Source organism: Bos indicus, chromosome 11, assembly GCF_029378745.1.
Source record: "Bos indicus isolate NIAB-ARS_2022 breed Sahiwal x Tharparkar chromosome 11, NIAB-ARS_B.indTharparkar_mat_pri_1.0, whole genome shotgun sequence".
Lineage (NCBI taxonomy): Eukaryota > Metazoa > Chordata > Mammalia > Artiodactyla > Bovidae > Bos > Bos indicus.
In genome coordinates this window covers 93644774-93668248 of record NC_091770.1, presented here as the reverse complement: position 1 = coordinate 93668248, position 23475 = coordinate 93644774, and the positions used below count along the sequence as shown (strand labels likewise).

At 46.7% G+C, this 23475-nt stretch overlaps 2 protein-coding genes across 2 annotated transcripts; both read right to left on the bottom strand.

The window, feature by feature from the left end:
- Positions 1 to 12938: 12938 nt before the first annotated feature.
- OR1K1 (olfactory receptor family 1 subfamily K member 1) lies at positions 12939 to 13933 on the bottom strand. Its single transcript, XM_019970809.2, has one exon. It carries the CDS (start codon positions 13887 to 13889, stop codon positions 12939 to 12941), a length of 951 nt encoding a protein of 316 aa, XP_019826368.2. The 5' UTR covers positions 13890 to 13933.
- Positions 13934 to 21461: 7528 nt separating this feature from the next.
- OR5C1 (olfactory receptor family 5 subfamily C member 1) lies at positions 21462 to 22424 on the bottom strand. The gene has a single exon (XM_019969549.2). The coding sequence runs from the start codon at positions 22422 to 22424 to the stop codon at positions 21462 to 21464; it is 963 nt and encodes a 320-aa protein (XP_019825108.2).
- Positions 22425 to 23475: the final 1051 nt, after the last annotated feature.

Below are 23475 nucleotides of genomic sequence, written 5' to 3'. Positions count from 1 at the left end.
ACTAGTTCCTTGATATTGGATATTTAGATTCCTAGCTTTGGGCTAAAACACGTAGTATCTTTGTATTTGGGCCTATATTTTGGATCATTTTCATAGTATAGACTTCTAGAAGAGGAATTATTGGGTAATAGAAATATTTTAAAAGCTTTTATAAGCTGTCTTCTGTTCTCATTGGAAATGAAAACATGCTCTCCCAGCACCTTGACTTTGCCTTTCAAGAACAGAAATTCTGGGATAAAGTGAATAGACATAGAATGGGGAAATCCTGTCCCAGGGGAAGTGGAAACAGCACAGGCTTTGGAGCCAGCCAGATCAAATCCTGTCTGTTCCTCACTGGTGGTAGAACTTCTGGTGAGGCACCTAGCCTTCTTGAAACTCAGTTTCCTCAGCTTGGCAATGGGAACATCAGTGCTTCATGGATTGTTCAGTTGTTCTCCATGTGTGATCCCAGGACTGCAGTGTCAGCCTCACTGGGGAACTTGTTAGAAATGCAAAATCTCAGGCACCCCCCTGGACTAACTGCATTGAAAATTCTGGGAGTGGCCCAGCACACGTTTCACAAGCCCTCCAGGTGGTTCAAGTTTAAGGATCACCAACCTGTTGATTAAGGTGAGTGACAGCAGCTGTCAAAACAAGAGTTCACTGCTGTCTTTTTTTATTTGCGTAAGGGGCAGAAGGAGTTGAAATAGGAGAGCCTTCAGGTCACTTCTCTTCTTTGTTTACACAATCCTCCTTTTTGGTCATGGACTTGGGAGAAGGAATGAGAAACCAATACTTGTCTATTACAAACTGTCTTAGTAGTTTTCCAGATTCCACTTTCCTTTGGAATGAAAATCCCATGAAGGCATGGACTTTATTTTCCTCCCTGTGTATGGCATAGCCTCTATTCATTCTGGAACTAGGCTGACATTTACAGCTTTGTGGGCAAGATAAAGAATCCTTCCATACCTCAGTTTCCTCATCTGAGAAGTGGGGATGAGTAACATGAGTCGATTCATAAAATACCTAGTCAGCCTTCAAATAAGTGCTGTTTTTATGATCCCCAGCACCCTCAACTGTGCCTGGCACTTGGTAAGAATTGAGTGTTTAATAATGAATATAAGGGCTCATTGAAGGCCACATCTTTTCATGGTAAGAAGTAGTAATATTTCAAAGATGAAGAAACCAAGACTTTGCAGAGTTAAGTAACAATTCCAAATTACACAGCTAGAGGGCAGGGCAAGGTTTAAACTCAGGTCTGTGGCATTCCAAAATGTATTGTTCTTAGCAAAGAAAGCAAAATGATCAAATGTCAATAAAATGATCAATTAGAAAAAAAGAGAGTGGAGAGAATAGGTTGGAGAAGGAAAACAGGAAAATAATTTTAGGAAGTGAGAGAAGAATATGAAGCTGGGTGGAGAGCTGGGTCTTCCAGGCCTACCTGTGTTTCATGTCAGAACCTTTCCTCTCTGGGGAATTCCCTGGTGGTCCATTGGCTAAGACTCCGTGCTCCCAATGCAGAGGACCTGGGTTTGATCCCTAGTCAGGAAACTAGATCCCACATGCCGCAACTAAAAATTCCACATGCCACAATTAAGACCTAGAGCAACCAAATAAAAAACAAAAAAACAACCTTTCCATCTGGACTGTGGCTGTGACCAGCAATGTAGCCCCTGAGGTGTCCCCCTTTCTTCCAAAAAGTCCTTCCCAAGTCCCGTTACACCCCTGACCACACTGCCACCCGCGTTCTGGCTGAGTGGCAACGATCAGCAGTACAGTCAGCATGAACTCCAGTCCTCTCCCTGACCAGCTGTGTGCTGTTAGATAAGTCTCTTCCTCTCTCTGGACCTCTGTTTCCCCTCTTGTAAGATGAGGGGTTGCAATAGATGATTTTTTTTAAGATGCGTTGAGCTCTCAGATTTTATGAATCAATGAATTTTTAAGAAATCTACTGTCACCATCATGCTATCATATTGCATTTGGTTTAATTTAATGAACAATGTAATGTTTTTCCTAGGTTGTGAAACATGGAAAGTCCTGGTGACTTAAATGACCTTGTCTCCTTTTCCCACAGGACCACCCCACCTTCAGTGTATGTACTTGCCTAAGTATTTGTTTACACATTAGACTATGAAGTCTCTGGGGACAGGGACTGCATCTCATCATTTCTGTTGTCTGGTCTGAGATGACATAAGTGGTCACTACTTCAGTTCAGGTCAGTTCAGTCGCTCAGTCATGTCCGACTCTTTGCTACCCCACGAATTGCAGCACGCCAGGCCTCCCTGTCCATCACCAACTCCCGGAGTTCACTCCGACTCACGTCCATTGAGTCAGTGATGCCATCCAGCCATCTCATCCTCTGTCGTCCCCTTCTCCTCCAATCCCTCCCAGCATCAGAGTTTTTTCCAATGAGTCAACTCTTCGCATGAGGTGGCCAAAGTACTGGAGTTTCAGCTTTAGCATCATTCCTTCCAAAGAAATCCCAGGGCTGATCTCCTTCAGAATGGACTGGTTGGATCTCCTTGCAGTCCAAGGGACTCTCAAGAGTCTTCTCCAACACCACAGTTCAAAAGCATCAATTCTTCGGCGCTCAGCTTTCTTCACAGTCCAACTCTCACATCCATACATGACCATTGGAAAACCATAGCCTTGACTAGACGGACCTTTGTTGGCAAAGTGATGTCTCTGCTTTTCAATATGCTATCTAGGTTGGTCATAACTTTCCTTCCAAGGAGTAAGTGTCTTTTAATTTCATGGCTGCAGTCACCATCTGCAGTAATTTTGGAGCCCCCAAAATAAAGTCTGACACTGTTTCCACTGTTTCCCCATCTATTTCCCATGAAGTGATGGGACCAGATGCCATGATCTTCGTTTTCTGAATGTTGAGTTTTTTCACTCTCCTCTTTCACTTTCATCAAGAGGCCTTTTAGTTCCTCTTTCTGCCTTAAGGGTGGTGTCATCTGCATATTTGAGGTTATTGATATTTCTCTCTAAGTGGGGAAAATCCCCAAGGCTGGAATAGGCTGGAATTCACCACAGTGGGCTAGAAGACTATATGTTATATAACTTTTGGTGCAGACATGCTATATATTTTTAATCAGAGATGTACTACCTGTGCTCACTGAGACCCAGATAGTTCAAATCAAGCCCTCAGCCCTGCCAAAGCCTGTAGAAATACTGGTTATAACCCAGTACAATCGCATGGTGGCAGCAGAGGAGAGGGAATGAATCATTTTTTGTTTTCCTGTTTAATAAGAAGAGCACAGACTTTGGATTGGGTGATGTGGGAGATGTCTGGCACCATACACGAATCATTTTATTTTCTTTTTTTTTTTCGGAGGGGGGGCAGGCTGAGCAGCTTGAGGGATCTCCGTTTCCCCACCAGGGACTGAACCTGGACTATACCAGTGAAAACCGGGAATCCTAACCACCAGGTCACCAGGGGACTCCGTGAATCATTTTACAGAATTTGTTTTTAGGAAAGAGAAGCAGAAAGTATTACATTCACATGATTTATTAATGAGTAGCAAAGAAAACAAATAATTGTTTCAGGAATAAACATACATACACTTAATTTTCACGTTATGGTCAGTGAAGGCTGAGGGAGAGTCTGGCCAGGGAGAGAAGAGGGAGCAGTGGGTTCCTGCCAGCCCCAAGTCCGGAGTCCTAAGCATCTGAGCTCAGGGAACAGCCTTCATGTCCAGATCACAAACCCCGTGACTTCTTGTCTTGCCTCCCCTGCCTGTAGCAATGAGAGTTACCAGCATGCGTTTTGACTTACTTTGTGCCAGATCATTGTGCTGAGCACTTAGATAATTTTCATAACAACCCCAGGGAGATAGTATCATTCTCATTTTATAGTTAAGCAATTTTCCTAAAGTCAATCATCTAGTAAAGTCAGGACTTAAACCCAGAACTTGGAGTTCAGGAGTCAGGATCTTAGTACGCTGTAATAGTGGTTCACCCAAAAAGACTTCTGGAAAGAGATGAGGGATGCCTGTCCAGCAATTGGTGTTATGGGCTGAATTGTGTCCACCCCAAATTAGTATGTTGAAGTCCTAACCAAACCGCTCCTACCCACACCCCCGCCACCCGCCACCCCATGTGACTGTAGCTGGAGACTACAGAAAGTAGTCAAGGTTGAATGAGGTCAAAGGGTGGGGCCCTAATCTGAGAGGACTGGTGTCCTTATAGGAAGAGAGCTCTCACCAGAAACCAAACCTGATGGAACCTCGACCTTGGACTTCCAGCCTTCAAAACAGTGAGAAATAAATGTCTACTATTTAAGTCACCCACTCTATGGTATTTTGTTATAGTAGCCAAAACTAAGACACTGATTCCCATGATTTCTACAAATTCAGTAAAGAAGAGAGAAATAGGATTCCTCAGACTTATTTCAAAGGAGAGTTGGCAAGTATATGGCTGTTAGCATAGCCAAGGGCTTCCCTGGTGGCTCAGAGGTTAAAGCGTCTGCCTCCAATGTGGGAGACCCAGGTTCGATCCCTGGGTCGGGAAGATCCCCTGGAGAAGGAAATGGTAACCCACTCCAGTATTCTTGCCTGGAGAATCCCATGGATGGAGAAGCCTGGTAGGCTTGGGCCCTTACAGTCTCTCCTGCCCTTCCACTGACCCTACCCAGGACTCAATTGTTCAATGAATCACTTCTCTGTTGTCAAGGGCTTTGTATGTAATAGATATTGTTTCATAATCATTAGGACCAGGTAGCCTCTGTGCTCTGTTAGCCCCTAAACAATAATGAAAACCTTACTTGTCAAGTTCCCAGGACCTATGAAGCTGGTTGCTGCTGCTGCTGCCACTAAGTCGCTTCAGTCATGTCTGACTCTGTGCGACCCCATAGACGGCAGCCCACCAGGCTCCCCTGTCCCTGGCATTCTCCAGGCAAGAACACTGGAGTGGGTTGCCATTTCCTTCTCCAATGCATGAAAGTGAAAAGTGAAAGTGAAGTCGCTCAGTTGTGTCCGACTCTTTGCTCATTCATAAATCCTAGAAATGCATGTCCTGTTTCCCAGTACCTGCTCCCTTGCCCTATGTGCTTAGTCACTCAGTCATGTCTGACTCTTTGCAACCCCATGGACTGTAGCCCACTAGGCTCCTCTGTCCATGGGGATTCTCTAGGTAAGAACACTGGAGCAGGTTGCCACGCCCTCCTCCAGGGCTCCCATGCTCTAGGTTAACTATAAAATTGTCCCAATGCCCCCTGCATGGTGCAGGGTTCAGCTTGGAATGCTTCTGGATCCTTTTCTGCCAATCACACCCGGTGAGTAAGTTACCCTACAATAAACTCATTTGTTGATTATTTGGAACTGCCTGCCTCATTTTTCAGTCTCAAGATGCCTTCTCAGTTTCCTGGGCACTTTTTGTTCCATCTGTGTCCTCCAACAGAATCATAGGAACCTCTTCCCTCCAGTGTTCCTCATAACTGTCCATTATTTCCAGAGTTGTATATTGCCTTCAGCCTTCGAGTTACCTCTGAACACTTCCCAACCAGCTCAGACTTTTAATTTAAATTTATTTTTGGCTGCACTGGCTCTTTGTTGTGGCGTGAGGACATCTCTCTAAGATGTTGGAACGTGTGGGCTCCAGAGCGTGGGCTCTGAAGTTGTGGCGCTTAGCTGCTCTACGGAAGGTGGGATCTTAGACCCCTGACCAAGGATCGAACCCTTGTCTGCTGCATTGGAAGGCAGATTCTTAACCACTGGACCTCTAGGGAAGTCCTGGCAATCTCAAGTTTTATATGATTTAGGTCAGTCATCCTGTTGATATGCCCCAAAGACCATCTGCCTCAAAATCATATAGGGTGGTTATTCACAATGCAGGCCCTGCATTGAGTTGTATATGCATTTTAATAAGCAGGCCATGTGATTCTGATGCATAGTCAGTAGATTTGGATAAGAAGCAGGTGAGGGGTTTTACTAGTCCTCATTTCAGCCTAGAGACAGATCTGTGCTCAAATACTGATTCCACCACTTTCTATTTTGGAGCCTTGGGTGAGTTACTCCCCTGAGCTGCAGTTTCCTCATCTGTTAAATAGGCATCATAATGTGTGCTGCACAAAGTTTTTATGAGGATCAAGTGATCCTCATAAAATGAGGATGAGTGCAAACCCACAAGCACCAAATCTGGCCTGTGTTTACTCAACCTCCCACCTTGTCATTGTGGTTTCTGAGGTCTGTGGTTACTTGATTTCATGATATGTGTGGTGATGGCCATGCTTTCACCAGCTGTCAGTTGTCCTGTGGTCCCTGGAGAGAGGCAGGGCTGCTGTCTGTATGTGTGTCGGGTCCAGCTACTTGCCAAATCGGCTGACTTGATGAATTTTGCTCATTTCATCCTTCCAGCCTTTGCCAATTTCAATTTCCCTTCCCATAAGGGAGAGCCGAAAATGTTTCAGTGTACACTGAATCTGAGCTTGATTACGGAGTCCCTGAAAAAGGCAACCAAGAAATGACCCTGACTCTCTACAAAGAGAAAATGGATCTGGTTGTGAGATCTAGAAGTGGGGGCCATGGCTTTTACTTCCAGGAGCTCCTCCCCTGGTGACATAACTCATTCCCTCAAAGAATCCTGGTTAGATTGGCAGAGATGGTAGGGGGCAGAAATGTGCTCAGAACAAGAATGTAAATCCCCCAAAGCAAAGAGAGAAAGCAAGCATTCACTGAAAGCTCAGTCCTCAGGACACTGAAGGGGCCAGGATGTGCTCCGCTGGAGACAAAGACAAGTATCAGAAAACAGTTATGGGAGCCTCACCAACTTGCTGTTACAGTGTAGCACGTCACCCCCAAAACTCGGTGGCTTAATGTTTTCATTCCTGGAAGCAACCTAAATGTCCATCCACAGAGTAATGGATAAAGAAGATATGGTACATATACACAATGGAATATTACTCAGCCATAAAAAGGAATGAAATTGGGTCATTTGTGGAGACGTGGATGACCTAGAGACCATCATACAGAGTGAAGTAAGTCAGAAAGAGAAAACAAATATCATATATTAACAAATACATGTATGATCGAGAAAAATGGTATACTGCTGCAGCTAAGTCGCTTCAGTCGTGTCCGACTCTGTGCGACCCCAGAGATGGCAGCCCACCAGGCTCCCCCATCCCTGGGATTCTCCAGGCAAGAACACTGGAGTGGGTTGCCATTTCCTCCTCCAATGCATGAAAGTGAAAAGTGAAAGTGAAGTCGCTCAGTCGTGTCCGACTCTTAGCGACCCCATGGACTGCAGCCCACCAGGCTCCTCCGTCCATGGGATTTTCCAGGCAAGAGTACTGGAGTGGGGTGCCATCGCCTTCTCTGAGAAAAATGGTATAGGTGATCTTATTTGCAAAGCAGAGAAAGAGAAGCAGGGCTTCCCTGGTGACTCAGTGGCAAATAATCTGCCTGCCCTTTCTGGAGACACAGGTTCAATTCCTGATCTGGGAAGATTCAACATACCATGGAGCAACTAAGCTGTGTACCCAACCACTGAGCTCGCGCTCTAGAGCCTGGGAACCGCAACTACTAAAGCCTGAGTACTCTGGAGCCCGTGAACAGCAACAAGGGAAGCCACTGCAGTAAGAAGCCAGCACACTGAAAGTAGAGAGTAGCTCCTGCTTGCTGCAACTAGAGAAAAGCCCATGCAGCAATAAAGATCCAGCACAGCCAAAAAATAAATAATATTTAAATAATAATATTTAAAAAAGAGAAACAGAGATACAGACATAAAGAACAAACGTACAGATACCAAGGGGGAAAGGGGAAGTGGTGGAATGAATTGGGAGATTGGGATTGATGTATATACACCATTGATACTATGTATAAAATAGATAACTAATGAGACCCTACTATATAGCACAGGGAACTCTACTCAGTGCTCCGTGATGACCTAAATGAGAAAGGAATCCAAAAAAGAGAGGAGATATATATACACATATAGCTGATTCACTTTGCTGTACAGAAGAAACTAATACAATATTGTAAAGCAACTATACTGCAATAAAAATTAATTAAAAAATATTTTTACTCTTGTGTCAATGAGACAGCCTGGGTTTCTGTTCTTGTGTCTGCAGGTCAGCTGGAGGCTCTGCTCTGCACTGGTCTTCCTGGATCGCCTTGAGGACTGGGAAAGCTCTGCTCAGTGTGTCTTTCATTCTCTGCTGGGGGCCAGTGGGCTAGCTGGGCATGTCCTTCTCATGGCAAAGAGAAAAACACAAGAGAAAAAACCCAATATCTGAGCTTCTTTTCAGGTCTATGTCATGCCTCCCAATATCTTGTTGGCCAAAGCAAGTTGGATGGCTGAACCCCAAATCCAGATGAAGGGCAAAGTTACGTGGCCAAGGATTCAGGGATGGGTGAACTGGGGCCGTTAATCACCACTGTGATCCATCAGACTCCTCACATCACCCTTATCTCCATTCATTGCTCCCTCTTTGATGCTTCCACACATCTTTCCTGGCTTTGATCATAATCTGTGTTCCTGTTATTAAATTCGTGAAGGCTATAATAGCCAGGACATGGAAGCAACCTAGATGTCCATCAGCAGATGAATGGATAAGAAAGCTGTGGTACATATACACAATGGAGTATTACTCAGCTATTAAAAATAATACATTTGAATCAGTTCTAATCAGGTGGATGAAACTGGAGCCTATTATACAGAGTGAAGTAAGCCAGAAAGAAAAACACCAATACAGTATACTAATGCATATATATGGAATTTAGAAAGATGGTAACGACAACCCTGTATGCGAGACAGCAAAAGAGACACAGATGTATAGAACAGTCTTTTGGACTCTGTGGGAGAGGGAGGGGGGGATGATTTGGGAGAATGGCATTAAAACATGTATAATATCATATGAGAAATGAATCGCCAGTCCAGGTTTCATGCAGGATACAGGAAGCTTGGGGCTGGTGCACTGGGATAACCCAGAGGGATGGTATGGGGAGGGCGATGGGAGGAGGGTTCAGGGTGGGGAACACGTGTACACCCATGGAGGATGCATGTTGATGTATGGCAAAACCAATACAATAAAAAAATAAATAAAGAAAATAAAAAAAAAGAAATTAAAAAAAAAAAACCATCATAGGAAAAAAAAACATAAGTGAAGGCAAGTGCTGTCTGTTGTCCTCCTGCCCAGTACATAATCATAACAGAGAATGCAGAGAGCATAGAGAGCAAAGAAAAGAAGAGAGTAGAAACACAAGCAACTGAAAAGAGAGAACGGGGCAGACACATAAGAGACATGAAAAGGATGAGCGAGGGAAACATCCCTGGTTTAGAGTGAGAGAAACTGCTTGCTGATAAACAGCTTCTTAAAATACTGATCCGTTCCTCATATTCTAAAGCAGTCATTTTCACATTTAGAAAGAGTCTTCATGTTTTTATTTTTCAAGTCTAATAGTTGCATTTTCCCTGTGGCTGCCCTTGCATGAAAGAAGACTTGGATTATAGAAATTGTTTTGGTCCCTTAGAAGAAGTAATCAGTTTGCCATTTATGATCAGAGACTCTTTCACAACTAAGATCTCTCCAGTTGTTTTACCTTTGAAATGAAGGTGGCCTTACATTATGATGCAGAAAGCCTGCACTGGAAGAGAGGCTGGAGAGGCAGACTCAGTTCTTTTCTTGAAATGCAATTGTTTATTTTTTCTGGGTGACGTGGTTCCTAGCACTACCTAGTATTGGCATAAATGAAGGGTTAGTAATATCGATGCTAGGAGGGCGAAAGTCACTCAGTGGTCAAGGACTGTATCTCTATCCACGGAATTCTCCCGGCAAGAATACTGGAGTGGGTAGACATTCCCTTCTCCAGGCAATCTTTCTGACCCAGGAATCAAATCTGGGTCTCCTGCATTGCATGCAAATTCTTTACCATCTGAGCCATCAGGGAAAACCCATGCTAGGAGGGTGGGCTAGATTGATTCTGAAATGGTCAGAAGTCATTTCAGGACAAAGTCAGGGAATACAGTGGGTAAGGAGAAGCAGTTCAAAGTCCTTCTGAGGGGTGACTGCAAACCCATGAAGCTGAAGCAGCCTCCCTGGGTACCATCTCTTTCAAGGGAACTGCTTGGAAGTGAGTCAATTTGCATAGGCTTGTTTGCTTATGGTGTTAAAAACTGTTCTTTGTAGTTCATGTGAAAAGGATGCAGGGAGAATTCTTTGGTGGATTTTTGAACTCAGTGGCTTTTCTTGGTTGGGGATGGGGGAAGGTTTCATACTCTTATCTCCTGGTCAATATCATCTTTTAGGGCTTCCTGAAGTAAAACAAGAAACCTGATCTAGGTGGGGGGTGGGATGGGAATGGGGCCCAGGGACCGATAGGCCTACTGACTGAGGCTACTTATGTGCCCCCCATCCCCCTCTCTTGCCTGTCTTACTGGGGGTCTGGAAGTAGATCAGGCATCATCCAGCCCAGCACCTGACACATAGAAGATGGTCAATAACTATTTATTAACTTGAATTGAGTGATGGTTTGTGGTGTGGTTGAAAGAGCCTGAGACTGAGTTAGGAGAACTGGGGCTGAAATTGGCTGGTGGAGCCAACCAGGAGAAGCCTCCTCTCTTCTCTGAGCCTCAGTTTTCCTACATGCATAGTGGGGGTTTCTCCCTGGGCGTTCATGAGACCTTAAAGCACTTTGACACTGGTTATGGTCATCCTGGAGAAGGAACTGATCATGCTGGGGCAGAGATGGAATGCCTTGGTCAGAGACCAAGGTCAGAAGCTGGGCTGTGCTACAATGTGGGTGGTGGGGACCACTCGTCCAGGGATGGGGCCTCTTTGGGGGGCTGAACAGGATGACCAGGTCAAGGCTGGTGGCCCAGAAAAAGCGTCGATGATCCCTTGAGCCCCATAGGGCCCCTCTCCCCTTATGCTGAAGAAAAGAGACGAGAGGCCAGACGAGATGACAGCAGAGCACGTGTATATCTCTGTGCCAGGTTCTCGAGACTCTGGCAGAACTCAGGTGAGGTCCCTGATGGCCAGCAGATTTCATACCTTATGTCATAGGCTGAGGTGTGGACTGGGTGATGAGCATCACCACCAGTATTTTTCTGAAACTTCAGAGACGAGTGAGGGGGAAGCAGGTTGTGGGGCTATTGATAGAGGAGCAAGGATATGGCATCAACCTGGGCCTCGGGGTTGGGAGGACGGTGGGTCAGGTGGACATGAAGGTGCTCTCATGTCACTGCAGGGCCAAGTGACAGGGTGCTGGAGGGCCAAGCCAGGAAGCCTGAAGGTTACCACTGACTCTGTGTGACCCGGGCAGGTCCCTTAAACACTCTGGGCCTCAGTTTCCCAGTTTATCAAAGTAAGGGTTTGGAATGGATCAGGGGCCCCTCAGGGCCGTGAGGAAGATGCACTGGGGAGGCTGAGAAGATGGGTTCCCTAGAGGGTCCCTCTGACCCTTACTCCTGCTTTCTCCCCTTCATTTTAGATAGTATGTTTCTGGGTAAGATTTCATTGAAAATAAAAAAGAGTTGTGGTTTACGGTTTGGTTTTCTAAAGCCAGTGGTCCAAAGACCTTTAAGTTTTCTTTTAGATATAAAATGGCATAGGATAGCAGTTCTAGGATCAGGTGGTGGCCGACTCATTAGTGGGAACTGGAAGGGCCCGTGGATAATCCAGCCCTAGGACTGCTGTAGCCTGCAAGTTCTTTCACTGAGGCCACCGAACTCGGGATCTGGGTTCTATGGGACCCAGTTAAAATGCACCTGAAGGGCTTGAGCAGCAGAAGTGCTTGCTCTGACTCTGCTATGGACTAACTCACCGTCTTTGAGCCTCCATTTCCTCATCTGTAAAGTAGCTATAAGAATACCCATGCTCGGACTTCCCTGGTGGTCCTGTGGTTAAGAATCCTCCTGCCAATGCAGGGGACACAGGTTCGATCCCTGGTCCAGAAAGATCCCACATGTCAATGATCAACTAAGCCTGTGTGACACAACTACTAAGCCCACGCTCTAGAGCCTGTGCTCCGCAGCAAGAGAAGCCACTGCAGTGAGAAGCCAGAGCTCTGCAGTGAAGCAGAGCCCCTGCTTACCACAACTAGAGAAAGCCGGCATGCAGCAACGAAGACCCAGCACAGCCAAAGCGAGGGAAGAAAATACAAAACCCCTAGAATTAAAAAAAATATGTGTAGTGCTGACATATGAAAAAAACTAAAAAAAAAATACCTCTTCCATCTGCACCAATGCCTACCCTGTCCCTTGTCTGTCTTGCTTAAGTTAATTTATCTATTTACACTGCATGCCTACTGCCTTCTCCTACTACAGAATGCCAGGGGGAGCTGAACAGGCAGGATCATAGCAAACAAGTACAAGAACAAAGGGTAAGAAAAATGGACAGCTTCTAAGTGCTCATAAACATAAAAAATACACTCATTTATTCATCTCAGATGCCCAGAGTACTTCCTCCGTGCCAAACTGGGTTCACTGGGTTAGGTCAGTCCTTGACACATGAGTCTGTGAATTTTAGCCTCTGTCCCAGACAGATAAGAAGTCAGTTTTTTGAGAAAACATGGTGATGTGATGGAAAACACAGTCCCAATCCCCACCCCCACCCACCCCCCAAGCAAGATCTGGGTAGCACAGCCTTCCATATAGCTTTAAGCCCAAATACAACAAAAAAATGGTTGAATGCACCCTCTAAATGCCTGGAAGTGACTCTTAGAAGAGGGCTTGGTATTGCTGAAAGGGCCTAGGTTTTGACACCTAAAAATGGTGTAAACTTGGTAAAGTCAAATCTTCTACTCTGAGCCCCAGTTTCTTCATCTGTGAAACTGGGTCATAAAAATCTGCTTCACTGGTTGTTGTGGCATAATGTCAGGTCAGGTGAGGACCTGCACTACAGTAGCACTCAGAAAGGGATCCCCATTATTATGGTTTTGGAAAAAGCACAGAGCTGATAATGGCAGTCACGAGTGTCGCCGTGGGCGATGCAATCCACCCTTGGTGGGGTCCAGGCCTCAGGAGTCAGCCCCTGAGATCCTTCGCTGAGTGAAAAGGGCTCTGAGTGCCCCCTGCACATCACGGTTCCGGAGGCTATAGATGACCGGGTTCAGCATGGGCGTGACCACGGTGTACATGACGGTGGCTACACGGCCCCGCTCGGCCTCATACCGGGACGTGGGCTGGAAGTAGACTGCAATGACTGTCCCGTAGAAGAGGCCCACCACGGCCAGGTGGGAGCCACAGGTGGACACAGCCCGGAGCCTCCCCGCGGCTGATGGCAGCCGGAGCACCGCAGCTGCAATGGCCCCGTAGGAGGCGAGGATGAGCAGAAAGGGAGTGACCACCACTGCGGCGCCCTCGGTGAAGATGAGCAGCTGGATGTGCCGGGTGTCAGAGCAGGAGAGCCTTAAGAGAGGCTGGTGGTCACAGAAGAAGTGGGGCACTTGGTGGGAGGCACAGAAGGACAGGCGGGCCATAAGCAGGATATGCAGGAGGGAGTGGACGTGGGACACGAGCCATGCTGTCCCCACCAGGGCTGTGCACATGGCCCGGGACATCCTTGTGGCATAGTGGAGGGGGTGCCGGATGGCTACGTAGCGGTCATAGGCCATGGCAGCCAGGAGGCAGCTGTCAGTTACACCCAGGGCAAAGAAGAAGTACATCTGGGTCAGACAGCCAGCCAGGGAGATGGAGCGGTTGTGGGCCAGCAGGTTGGCCAGCATCTTAGGTACCGTAACGGAGGTAAAGCAGAGGTCAGCAAAGGACAGGTGGGCCAGCAGGAAGTACATGGGAGTGTAAAGGGCTGGACTGGCTTGGATGGCGGCCACGATGAGTCCATTACCCAGGATGCCCGCCACATAGAGGACCAAGAAGAGCATGAAAAGAGGTCGCTGCTGGCTGGGATTTGTTGTTAGTCCCAGTAGGATGAAAGGGCTTCCTTCTGAAGACTCATTGGCAGCATCCATGGCTAGGCTGCTTCTTCACCTGGAACCCCAGGGGTTTCATTCCATTGCTGAGTCATCTCCTCAGTGTCAAAGGTAAAGGGTGAAGGGCCATTGAGTTGCTCAAGGCTTTCTGGCCACGAGGGAAGTCATGATAGCCCTATGGCTACACACAGATGTGACTGTGAGCAATTTCCCTCCTCTCCAGGTCTTAGGTTCTCCATCTGTAGAGTAAGGGAGCTGAATCAGGTGAACTTGAAAACTGCTTCCAACTTGAATACATTGTGATTTGCAGCAAAAACAGAACAAAAATATTGCCCAGGATGTGGACCAAAGAAGGAAGAAACACAAAAGGAAAGATGAGAGAGAGGATCAAAATCAGGGAGAGATTTGACCAATGGGTATTTATTTGGGGGAAAGTCAGAGTGGACAAGAAAACCAAGATGGAAGTGAGGAACTCATCTAAGAAATAAAATTCCAAACATGAAGGGCATATATGTATTGAAATGAATATAAATCGATAGCACCTGAATGCAAACATGATGTTTTAGAGCACTAAGGATCAACAGAAGAACCTGTCCCTCCCAAGGGCAGGGATGTAAGGATCTGATGATGTTGCTGCTGCTGCTGCTGCTGAGTTGTTTCAGTCGTGTCTGACTCTGTGCGACCACATAGATGGCAGCCCACCAGGCTCCTCCATCCCTGGGATTCTCCAGGCAAGAATACTGGAGTGGGTTGCCATTTCCTTCTCCAATGCATGCATGCATGCTAAGTCGCTTCAGTCGTGTCTGACTCTGTGCGACCCTATGGACAGCAGCCCACCAGGCTCCTCTGTCCACAGGATTCTCTAGGCAAGAATACTGGAGTGGGTAGCCATTTCCTTCTCCACTGATGATGTTGAGATACCCAGACTGCCATCCACTGTGTCCTCAATAGTAGGTGATGGGACACAGCTGAGCAATATCATTAAATTCTGAAGAAAAAAGATTTTGAACCTAGGATGCTAGCTTAACTTCATGCATGTGCGTGCTCAGTCCTGTCCGACTCTTTGCGACCCTGTGGACTGTAGTCTGCCACGCTTCTCTGTCCATGGGATTCTCCAGGCAAGAATATTGGAGTGGGTTGCCATTCCCTTCTCCACGGGATCTTCCCGACCCAGGGATTGAACCCGAGTCTCTGCACTTTTAATCAAGAGTGAGAAAAGAAGAAAGAAAATATGAGACTTGCAAAAAAAAGAACCAAAGAATCTAAATGATTCCCAGTATTCCTGGAAAACTCTTCCCATGAAATCAAACACATACAGCATCAAGAAAATGCACAGCCCTTTATGGGAAACTCGTGCAGATAGGTGGATACACCTATCAGATGCAGAGACTTGACTCTTAAGGACAGAGACATTTCAATGCTTCCATTTTTTTCCTGTCTGAATCTCACTGCAGAAATCTTGGATGATTCTCCAAGAAGGGTCTTAAAAGGAGAGGGGTTTTAGGACAGGTTTCCTGAAGGCTATGTTGAGACCAGCTCTGCATCCTTATCCATTAAAAGAAAATAAAGACCCTACCTACCCTATTGTCTTCCTTTTTCTCCTCCACTGAATAAGAAGAATCCTTTGGCTTTGGATTCCTGGAGAACATTGGTTTTTTCCCCCCTCAATTATGTCCCACCTTCCATGAAGGTAAGAGGATCAAGGTGAGTGGAAAGGATGGAGAGGGGAAGCCTGCTTATGAAATGGCTTTTTCGGAAACTGGAACTACTTAAACTTGGGAACTGACCCAAGTTTAAGCTACCCAGTCTATTCTTCTCAGGTATTCTCTGAAGGAAGGCTGAGCTATGCATGCGTGTGTGCTAAGTCGCTTCAGTTGTTTCCAACTCTTTGACACCCCAGGGACTGTAGTCTGCCAGGCTCCTCTGTCCATGGGATTCTCCAGGCAAGAATACTGGAGTGGGTTGTCATGCCCTCCTCCAGGGGATCTTCCTGACCCAGAGATAGAATCCATGCCTCTTACGACTCCTGCATTGGCAGATGGGTTCTTTACCACTAGCACCACCTGGGAAGCCCTCTAACCTGAGTTTAAATGGGTCTCAGTAAGCATTCAAATACACTGAGCTGTTGGCAGAAACATTCATCTATAATTACAAACACACTGGTGCAGGCATGCAGGCATGTTTGGCCTCTAGTTATGCTCTGCAAACACATAGGCATGACCGATCATGTACAGAAATGTGGACACAGACATCTAACTAAGAGATGAGTGTAACCACCAGATCCATAGATGCAGATCATCCTAAACATAAACCGAGGGTCCGGTGCAATCACAAAATAGTGCTGAGGCCAGAGGGTGACGCTCATTCACAGCCTCCTGTTCATGGAGGCTGCTGGTACCACACACAGCTCCAGGACCCACGATGCCCATTCATGCTTTCACTGACCAAGTGGTCTGTGTCAGTTCTCCACCACTGTCTGTCCACGCCTCCTGGTCACCCCCCATCACACAGTCACATCTTCTGCTTCCAGCCCTAGAGGCCCAGGGCCTCGCAGCTTCCCACTCAAGTCTCCTGCTGGGCACAGCAGAGATGTGCCACCCTAGAGGGGCATGTTCACCTACACACCGCTTCCCCTCCCCCAACGATGACACGGTAGGGCAGCGATGGTAACGCACAGTCTCAGTCTCACACCAACAGCACCTGTTCTCACAGTCACACGAACAGCTCATGCCCCCAGCCAAGCTCAAGAGGACAGAGGTGCGTGCTCTCCAGCCTGGCCCTTGCCCAGTTGTACCATCTGGCTTCGCCACATCACAGGAGGAGCAGCAGCGGGGACCAGGTGTAGCCCGACACGGAAGGGTCTGGGGAGGGAGTTATTGGCCACATTTAGGAGGTTTGGGGCCTTGGGAGTACCTTAGCTTCTCCCAGAGAAAACACCCTTCCCCTGGGCCCCCTCCCTGGGCCGAGAGGCAGCTCAGCTCTGGGGCTTGTTTTCCTTCCTCTCTGGGGCCCAATTTGACTGGGGAAGGAGTTGTTGGTGCCACCTCTAACTTGGGGGACCCCAGGAGTCCTGTGCATGGTGAAGCTGCTGCTCCCCAGTCTTTGTCTTGTGGGGTCCAGAGCCCCAAGCCTGGGGTTTGCAGCAGCAGCTTCTGGAGCTAAACGTCTTGTCCCCTCAGCTGTTGCCGGGGCTTCTTGTAGGAAGTGTAGGAGTGTGGGAGCATTGTGCCTCTGGGGACTGCGGCAGTTGTACACCTGAGTGACTGTGACATGTGTGTGTGTGTGTGTGTGTGTGTGTATAGGATTGTATGCCTGTGTGTGGACAGAGTGACCAGGTCTCTGTCAAATGAAACGTGTCCATGAGCTTGAGTGTGTGTCCGCATGTCCACTGTACGTGTGTCTGCGGAGGGCAGTGACACCTGAGAGTGTTTCTTGGTGCATAATGGTTTCTGGTAGGGAACTGGCTCTCTGTTGGAGGGGGCATGTGTTTCTGTGTGTGTTTATAGCCTTCCAGATGGGAATGGCTTTGCATGACTCAGCACTGGAACAACCATGAAGGGTTGTACCTTTTGAACACAGCATCTTCCATGGTTCCCTACTACCTATTAATAAAGTCCAAATTCCCCTGCCTGATACCCAGCCTGTGGGGCATCCTTCCCATCCCCAGATCTTCAGTCTTCAGACTTCTCTCCACCTCTTTTCCAACAACCCATCTCTAGTCAGTTAAACCGGTCTCCTAGAGTCTCCTGTGCATGCAGAGCTTGTGTTACCTCTTTGCCCTGTGCGCGCCTGTTTCCCCCCATCGAATGTCCCTTTCCCTCAATTCCCACCCATGCTGCAGGGCCCAGCTGGTTTTGTGCAGTAGGTGCCCTAATCAGTCTTCCCCACCCCAAACCTGCTTTTATCCTAATTGCTTGTCTTAGTAGATGGTGTTGAAGAAAGTTTAAAAGGAAATATCAATATTTGATCAGAAATGGGGAACTTTCCTGGGCATCTCACTTTAGGAACGAGGATCTGACTGTATTTCAACCGTTATCCCCCAGGTTGGGCTCTGTTATTGTCTTCCAATGCCTTCCCTTCCCTCTTGTTTCTTTTCTTTTTTTTTTAAAATTATCTATTTGATTAATTAATTTGGTTGTGCTGGGTCTTCACTGCTGTGTGCAGGCTTTCTCTAGTTGTGGTACATGGACGTCTCATTGCAGTGGCTTCTCTACTAGGGGAGCACAGACTCTAGGGCACACAGGATTCAGTAGTTGCTGCACATGGGCTCAACAGCTGCGACTCTCAGGCTCCAGAGCTCAGGCTTGGTAGATGTGGCACACGGGCTTAGTTGCTTTGTGGCATGTGAGATCTTCCCGGATCAGGGATCAAACTGGTGTCCCATGCATTGCAAGGTGGATTCTTAAACTGGATCATCAGGGAAACCCATTATTTTCTTATCTATCAAGTTAGCCCAGCATAGCAGTCTGAAACTTCATGTTTCCTCCAGTGGATGTATAGGATTGATGTGATTATCGTATCTGGCTGTTCCAAGGATGCTAAAAATGTGGAAGGACCCATGGACACCCTGTATGGTCAAGATGATGGAAGGGCTATATGCCTCTGGAAACTTTCCTTTAATTGTGGTGGGAACTATATGTCATGAGAGCCCCCCAAAGAAGAAAAGACCACAGAGGATGTCTCTGAGTATAAACCACTGAGCTGGGGGCAAACCTTCTATTCTCATTCCCACAGGTGCCAACTCTTCTGACAATGTCCCCAACCATTGTCATGGCATGTGAGTTGTCATGGTGATAGGAGGCAAGAACTGGGAAAGGATTATAAAACCTTGTGGTGGGAGAAGGGGCTTTAATTCAGTTAGTGAAAGTGAAAGTGAAGTCGCTTAGTCGTGTCCGACTCTTTGCAACCCCATGGGCACCAGGCTCCTCCGTCCATGGCATTTTCTAGGCAAGAGTACTGGAATGGGTTGCCTTTTTTACTTCTCCAGGGAACTTCCCGACCCAGGGATCGAACCCAGGTTTTCCGCATTGTAGGCAGACGCTTTTGCCATCTGAGCCACCAGGGAAGTCTCAGTTCTTAATTCATTTAAGCCTTTGTCAAATTGTGCTAAGTTTAGGCTATTGTGCCCACTGCTGTCAACAGATGGGGTCATCAGGAAGTAGGGTGATCAGCCATCCTGGTTTGTCCAGGACAGAAGAGGTTATTTGGACATGGGATTTAAAGTTTAAAAAACTAGGACAGTTCTGGGAAAATCAGGACAAGTTGGTGACCCTGTCAGGAAACCTATAAAATTCTCTATGGTTTGAGGAGACAGTATAGTTCACATCTCTCTCTCTCCATTAGTCTGGGACCTCCAAGAAGACTATAGTTACTAAGGAGAGACCTGGTTCTGGTATCAGGGGGTATCACCTCCCCAGGGAGCTGGGATGAACCTCCAGCCTTCCTGCAGTCTAAGTTCCAGCAGCTGATTTCTCCTTGAAAGGAAGTCGGGAGTGGTGAGACCAGCCCTGGCTGAAGCCCAAGGAACACACTCCATGGGGCACCTATATGGGGGAAACAATGAGGCTTTGCTTGAGCCACCCCTGGCCTCATCTCAACCATAATCAGGGAGGACTGGAAAGGGGAACAGACAGTAGCTGACATATACTCTGGCCAGGCTCCATCTCTCCTTGGAAGCACCTACTATAACTTCTGGGGTCCACTCCTGTCCTGCTCCTGCATAGAGGGGCTTCCCAGCAGAATGCAGTGCCTTGGGCCTTGCTCATGTGTAACTTAATTAGATAAAGAAAATCTGTCAAAACTATAAACTCTGGGTAGATAAAAATCTCAAGAATGCTGGATCTGAAGGGCCCAGAAAGACCTAAGGCTTGGAGCACTGTGGTTGCCTTTGCCCAAGAGGTAATGGCATTCCCTCTCCTAACCCCAACTCTGTCTCTAGATGTTATAGTCTTAACACAAAGCAGTCTACCATACCTGACCATGTGCATATCTAAGCAAGCTCATAACTCTCAGTGAAACTTAAATCCACCAATAATTAGCTCCTACTCTTATGTTTTAAGGAACATTATCCATTTCCGTAACCCTAAATATATCTCAAATTGAAGTCACCCCAAACATGTCAGTTTGATACTCAAAATACTCTTCTTCTTATGCCTAATTCTCATCTAGTTCTGAACCTAGGCTAACTGTAATAATAACTAGATTGTGACTTAAACTTGTCACAAACATTATTCACATGCCAGCTTAACTTAAATCTAACAGAGCTCTAACAGGAACTAAGCTCTAACCCAAATTTAATCTACCAGTGGGAATAAAACCTGAATTCTAATCTTAAGTAGTCTTTCCCTTTAACACTAGCAATAAAATAGTTTTAATATTTCTTTTTTAAAAACTGAAGTATAGTTTATTTACAATGTTATGGTAGTTTCAGGTGTGCAGCAAAGTGATTCAGTCATTAATTAATTGTTAGTTGCTCAGTCATGTCTGACTCTTTGCTACCCCATGGACTATAGCCTGCCAGGCTTCTCTGTCCATGGAATTCTCCAGACAAGAATACTTTTTCAGATTCTTTCCCTTTATAGGTTATAAGAAAAATATTTTTAAACTTCTCTATTTTAATTTATTTCTTTGCTACACCACACAGCATGTGGGATCTTTAGTTCCCCAAATCAGGGATCGAATCTGTGCCCCATGCAGTGGAAGCAGGGAAGTCCCTCTTACAAAATAGTAAGTGTAGTTCCTGAGCTCCTTGTTGGTGCTCTGTTTTATATACAGCAGTGTGTGTATGTTAGTTCTAATATTTCTAAGAAGAGCTCAAATTTATTTGAACCCTGACTCCTATATTTCCCCCAAATCTACTATTCATTACAATCAATCCAAATTGAACAATTTACATAATTTTAATTCAGTCCTAAGTTTGTCCAGTTGCTTTTAAATTCTGAACCTAACTCTGGCTTTACCCTAACTCTAACTTTAGTCTTAGCCATAACAGGAATCCTAACCCTATTCTAACCATAACCATAATTCAGACCCTTTCCTAATCTCTGTCACAGCCCTGAAGTAACCTAATCTTGGTCGAATTTTCACACAACTGTGGGATTTTAGGAATGAGATCATGTGTATTCTCAGTTATCCTGAGAGATGGAATATGCGGCTTCATAGGGAAAGATATTTGCCTACCCAGATCCTATCCCAGTCTTTGGCATAAGTGGGTTCTGAAGTTGCTCTCTTGGGCTCAAAGTGAGAAGTGTGACTCACTGGTCACAAAGGACGTTAGAAAAGCAAGGCTCTAGAACACTTGCGGCCAGCACAAACCTTATCTGGTGTTTCTGGGTATCAGCCTCTTGGAAATTCAAGTGGCAAATAGTTACTGCACCTGGTAACATGCTTTGAACATGGAGGAGCCTAAGGCAAACTCAACAGCAAATTCACTTGATCTTGGTTCTGGCTGGGTCTAGAGTACCTCAGGTTCCTGTCTGCTGTCTGTAAACCTCAGTTTCTCCCCTTTCTTCCACCTCAAACAAGGACAAGGGACACCCAGCCCGTGCCAGGGGCCGGGAAGAGCCCACCTCATCCCTCCAGAGTCAGTCCTAACGCCAGCCTGCAGCCCTTTCACTGGTGCCTCCGCCGTGGACCGCAGCATCGGCTCCAAGTCCTTCTGAGCGCCTCCTTGACCTCTTTGTTGCGGAGGCTGTAGATGAGCGGGTTGAGAGCTGGGATGACAAGGGTGTAGAACACGGAGGCCATCTTATCAGTGTCCAGGGCGTAGCTGGAGCTGGGACGCAGGTACATGAAGATGAGTGTCCCGTACAGCATGGCCACACCCGTGAGGTGGGAGCCACAGGTCGAGGCTGCTCGCCACCGGCTCTCGGCCGAGCGCATGCGGATCACAGCGCCGGCGATGAACCCGTAGGACACGGCGATGGCCGACACGGTGGCTGTCTGGATGAAGCCACAGACGGCGAAGAGGAGGAGTTCATTGAGACTGGTGTCGTTGCAGGAGATGGCCAGCAGGGGGGGAATATCGCAGAAGAAGCTGTTCACCTCCCGGGAGCCGCAGAAGCTCAGGCGGAAGGTGAAGGTCGTGTGGACCACGGCGCTCACTGCCCCGCCCAGGCCGGAGGCTCCCAGCAAGACCAGGCACAGACGCCGGGACATGGCCGTGGTGTAGAGAAGAGGGTTTCCGATGGCCACGTAGCGGTCATAGGCCATGGCTGCCAGCAGGCAACACTCGGCATCGGCCAGCCCTGTGAACAGGAACATTTGGAGAACACAGGCTGCGTAAGGGATGCTGGTGCGAGGCAACAGCTGGTCCACAAGCATCTTGGGGCCGATGGCTGAGGAATAGCAGGCATCTAGCAGGGAGAGGTTGGCCAGGAAGAAGTACATGGGTGTGTGGAGCTGGGCGTCTATGTGGATCAGCAGCACCATGCCTGCGTTTCCCAGCAAGCTCACCAGGTAGACGGGCAGGAAGATGAGGAAGAGGGTCAGGCGCAGGTCCCAGCGGTCTGTGATGCCCAGGAGGATGAACTCAGCAGGGGAACCCCAGGTCCAGGTGAAGTTCTCAGGTGTCATTTTGCAGGACAGAGTCTGAGGAGAGACAAAGCAGGAGGGAGGTGAGGAAAAGGTCAGGACCATGACCAGCCAGAACGCACTTTGTACTGGGAACAGATTTGGGTGAGTCCTAACTGTGTAATAAAAGTGTGATGTGTGTGGACAAACCACAGCACTTCTCAAAACCTGTGTTTAAAAGAATCCTTCATTTGGCAAAATTAATACAATATTGTAAAGTTTAAAAATAAAATAAAATTTTAAAAAAGAATCCTTCAATTAAAAATATATAAAATTTTAAAATTTATATAAAGAGGTAATTTTAAAATTATCTCTTTAGTGCTAAGTCCCTGCCACTTCCCAGGTAGCTCAGCTGTAAAGAACCTGTCTGCCAGTACAGGAGACTTAAGTGATGAGGGTTCAATCTCTGGGTAGGGATGATCCCTGGAGGAGGGCACGGCAACCCACTCCAGTATTCTTGCCTGGAGAATGCCATGGACAGAGGAGCCTGGCTGGCTATAGTCCATAGGATCGCAAAGAGATGGACATGACTTGAAGCAACTTACCACACACACGCTACTACTTAACCTCCATGCGAATGGGACACTTGCCTGGCTTACTCAATTTTGAATCCACAGTACTGAGAACATTGCTGGGCACATAATAATTGCTCAATAAATAAAGGCACACTTCATTTTATTGCACTTTATCATGCTTTGCAGATGGTAGTTTTTTGTTTTTAAACAAATTGAAGATTTGTGGCACAATTGTTCAACAGCATTTGCTCACTTTGTGTCCCTGTGTCACATTTTGGTAATTCTCACAATATTTCAGATTTTTCATGATTATTATAGGTGTTATGATGATCTATGATTAGAGATCTTGGATGTTACTACTATGATTCACTGAAGGCTTAGGTGACGGGTATAATTTTTTAGCAATAAACTGTTTTAAAATTAAGGTATGTACATTGCTTTGTTAGACATAATGCTATTGCACACTTAATAGACTACAGTATAGTGTAAACATAACTTTTATATGCCCTGGGAAACCAAAACTTTGGGGTGATTTGCTT